This window comes from Tasmannia lanceolata, unplaced genomic scaffold (genome assembly GCF_043159265.1).
Source record: "Tasmannia lanceolata isolate RefF3 unplaced genomic scaffold, GAP_Taslan_0.1 ptg000018l, whole genome shotgun sequence".
Classification (NCBI taxonomy): domain Eukaryota; kingdom Viridiplantae; phylum Streptophyta; class Magnoliopsida; order Canellales; family Winteraceae; genus Tasmannia; species Tasmannia lanceolata.
In genome coordinates this window covers 20,084,545-20,088,245 of record NW_027518695.1, presented here as the reverse complement: position 1 = coordinate 20,088,245, position 3,701 = coordinate 20,084,545, and the positions used below count along the sequence as shown (strand labels likewise).

Genomic DNA, 3,701 nt, shown 5'->3' with positions numbered 1-3,701 from the left:
GGTTGCTTTACCGGCTGGGGTATTTACCAAAAGCCCTAACTGGCTGGAATATTTACCAAAAGCCCTCTCTCTCTCTCTCTCTCTCTCTCTCTCTCTCTCTCTCTCTCTCTCCCTGCCAAAAAGACACCCCAACAACTACACTCCTTGTCAAAGAATATTACCAAAAGCTCCCCAAAAAAGCCTCCTGTTGGATGATCTAATATTATTAAATTACATAAATGCCCTTTAATCTGAAGTTAGTTCCAAAGCCATTAGGCACTGTTCGGTTGGGATTTTTTTATTACCCATTGCAATTACAACAAAATTGCATTCTGCTACACTGAGGTGCCCAAGCAATTTTTAATAAAACTTATAGTGACCATAATACCCTAAAACCCTAAATTCGATGTCTCATAAGATGTTGGGCAAATGGTGTTAAAGGCAAGCTAATGATGACCATGCCATTAGATGAATCAAGTCCTATATGTGAATCAAGTGCCTGCATTTCAAATATGTACCTTCTATGTAAAAGGAAATTTGAGAAACATAAAAACAAAGCAAGCATTGATCAGTGAGATATTTTCTTCCAACATAAAAACAGAGCTTAAGTTGCTTCCTTGAAATAGATGTCACTTTGAACTTCCAACGTTCAGTGAACAAAATTAGTCAATCTAATTGATCGGAAATTCCATTCTATTTGTGAGTAAGACTTTCAGTACAAAAGTTTCATTCTAATGGTCCAAAATGTGTCTTGTTACTTCATAACAAAAAACAAATGACATATACGAAGGAGTCCTATGGTGCGAATGATAACTTTGACGAACCATTCCTGTAAAAGAAATCAAGAGAAGCAAATCAATATCTTATGAAGAATAGGGCTTGAGAAGAATTGGAAATAAAACTCGATGAAAGTTCACGATAACAAATTCTTACCTTTCACAACTATACTAGCTGGAAACATCATAAAGAACACCATATAACAAAAATTTAGGAGGATATCAAAAGTGTCAGAAGTCTCACTTTCCTTCTATACCAACAAAAAGTCATATCAGAAGTCTCACTTGCCACCTATACTTGCAAAAAACTATGTCAGCCACAAACAATGCACATCAGTGTTTTGCTAGCTCTACCAAAAGCTATTAGCACCATTACGATAAACATATAAGTCTGAAATGTCAATTTCATCACTAACACCAGTGGGGATGAGAGGAGAAATTTGAGATGTTGACATGGTGACAACATCTTTTCGTGGACAAGTTCGCCTATTGTGGCCGACGCCATTGCATGTACTACACCTTCTTGTTGCTTCCACAATCTCAAATTCTGAAGGTTCTCTTGATGTGCTACTCTTTGATTTTTTATTCTTGGATGTTGGTGGACGTCCTCTAGGATTTTGAACACTAGGTTCACGAAGCATAGGCGTCGAAGTTCCCACTAGATGAGAAAGTTGATTTAAAGCAACTTCTTGTTGAGAAGGAGGCCATTTTGTATATTCCTTATGAAAGTCACCAAGTATCTCTTTCATTTTATCTTGATTGTTTTTCACAATTCCAATATCACCAATCATTCGATCATCGATCCTCCATTGTGAGTGAACATCACCTAAATGCAACACCTTGCCTTCATCCAACAAACATCTCATCTTGTGTGCACACGGAAGTCCCATAGTTGCAGTAAAGTGACTCTTGCAAGTAGTTAAATTTGGATTGCTTGTGGCCAAGTTATATTGCTTGAAAAGCTCTTTTAATGCAAAAACTGATATGCGATTAATAAGTTTATCAAAGAAGGAGATACGCAAGTCGGAAGGAACCTTGATTTTTTCAGCAGAAAGCTTGGTCTTGATTTCTTCAAATTGGTTTTCAATTGCCAGGCATATTTTGTTTTTAACCAAATAAAAATCACCAGTTGAAAGTTGCAAGTATATTTTAAGATTGGAATGCGCACCTTCTGCTCTTGATGTAACACGATTCCCAAAGTGAAGATACTTCTCTGTCCATGCCTTTATGAAGCGTTCTTTAAAAGAAAGCCAAGTATTGAAGATGTAATTAAGAGCAATCCCCTTCTCTTCAAACTCATCATTGAAATCTTGCCAAGCTTTATGATATGCCATTTCAGTTGGAGATTCTATCAAAGTACTCCAAGTAGAAAAGAATCTATGCCAATCGTCCTCATCTTGAAAATGACATTTGCATTTGGATAAAATATTCTTCTCAATATGCCATACACACAAAAGATTCATGGCCCCTGGAAAGACAATCTTTATAGCTCCCATTAGGGCCAGCTCTCTGTCAGTTACGATTACTGTAGGTCTGGAAACATTGTCCAACATGTCATTGAACATTGTCAAGGCCCATACATAATCTTCTCTTTCCTCTTTTTGTAAAAAAGCAAAGCATGAATAGAAAGAAGAGTTAAAGCTTGTCACTCCAACAATATCCAGTAATGGCATCTTGTACTTATTAGTCTTATAAGTGCAATCCATCACAAAAACATTCGAATAGTTCTTGCTTAATGTGATCGACTTAGGATGAGCGAAGAATAGATGTGTCAAACGACCTTCTTCATCATTTTTAGCATTATAGTGGAATCCACCATCAGCAAGTTCATCTAATAAAGCTTGGATTGCGGTGCGACCTGCAAGGATGTCTCTACGAATCTTGGATATGCAATTGTAGACATCTCTCGATATAGCTAAAAGTTGAGGGTTGCCTTGCCTCAGAGAAGTAAGAATTTGATGTGGTTGTATACCAGCAATAGTCATTTCTTTAATCCGTAAAATGTCTTCCTTTGAAAAATGGCGACTAGAGGGATGACCAGATATGTCTTCGGAAGCTTTATGATTGTGGTCTAGATTTTTTATCTTCAATATCCATGAACCACTAACTTTCATTTTACCGTCAATTCTAAATGGACAATTTATAAGACGTGAGCATGTTTCCTTCTTACCATGACTGGTGGTGGCCTTACGAGTATCTTTGTAAACACCTCCCCTGTCACACTTAAGGATAACTTTCCTGTCTTTTTCTGATTTCCTAATATTTATTATGTATCCTTGGGACCTTGCAAAGCCACTAACCTGCTCAATAAGCTCTTCTCGACTTTGAAAATGAGTAATTGGCGGTGGAAGCATTTTCTCTTGCTCAAGGAATTCTTCTTGACTTTGGATGTCCATTAGAGGTGTAAAACTGCATGACCCATCGAAAGACACAAAAATGTCAGATTATAATTGTTAACCAAGAATCCTTCAAGAAAATGTGAACACAAAGTTCAAACTAATATATTCCCTGAAAGATGTTCCTCAAAGATCCATATTAGATACATAAATGTGAATTGTTTAACAAACCAAAACAAGAAATACGATCATCATGACTAGTCAAAAGATCTACTATAGCATTTCCTACAAATGAAATGTATTTCACTTGAAACAAAAGAACAAAAGGAATTTTAGTAACTTTCCTGCAAGAAAAATGACAGCCCATCTAGCTTCCCATCTTCCTCTAGTTCTCAAATGTATAAAAACAATCAAATTTGCGTACCATAAGATCCTTCCTAGAGGATTTATTGCATTTGTCTAATGTTTTCTGTAAGATAAAATTCTGCAGCACCTAATATTTTCAAAGCCAACTAACATCTTTCGGTTAAGTCTAATACACTTGGTGTGGTATAAATTATTGAAGGAAGTTACATAGGTTGATACACTTAGTGTGGCATTCATTTATTTC

General features: G+C 36.3%; 1 protein-coding gene across 1 annotated transcript; it reads right to left on the bottom strand.

Annotated features, from left to right (window-relative positions):
• Window positions 1–596: 596 nt before the first annotated feature.
• Window positions 597–2,752, bottom strand: LOC143849287 (protein FAR1-RELATED SEQUENCE 5-like). The gene is made up of 2 exons (XM_077358275.1): window positions 913–2,752; window positions 597–808 (listed from the first exon to the last, which is right to left on the bottom strand). Exon 1 carries the CDS (start codon window positions 2,738–2,740, stop codon window positions 1,106–1,108), a length of 1,635 nt encoding a protein of 544 aa, XP_077214390.1. The 5' UTR covers window positions 2,741–2,752; the 3' UTR covers window positions 597–808; window positions 913–1,105.
• Between the last annotated feature and the right edge of the window lie 949 nt (window positions 2,753–3,701).

Coding starts and splice junctions, on each gene's coding strand:
- LOC143849287 (XM_077358275.1), bottom strand. CDS start 2,740: ATGACTATTGCTGGTATACAACCACATCAAATTCTTACTTCTCTGAGG.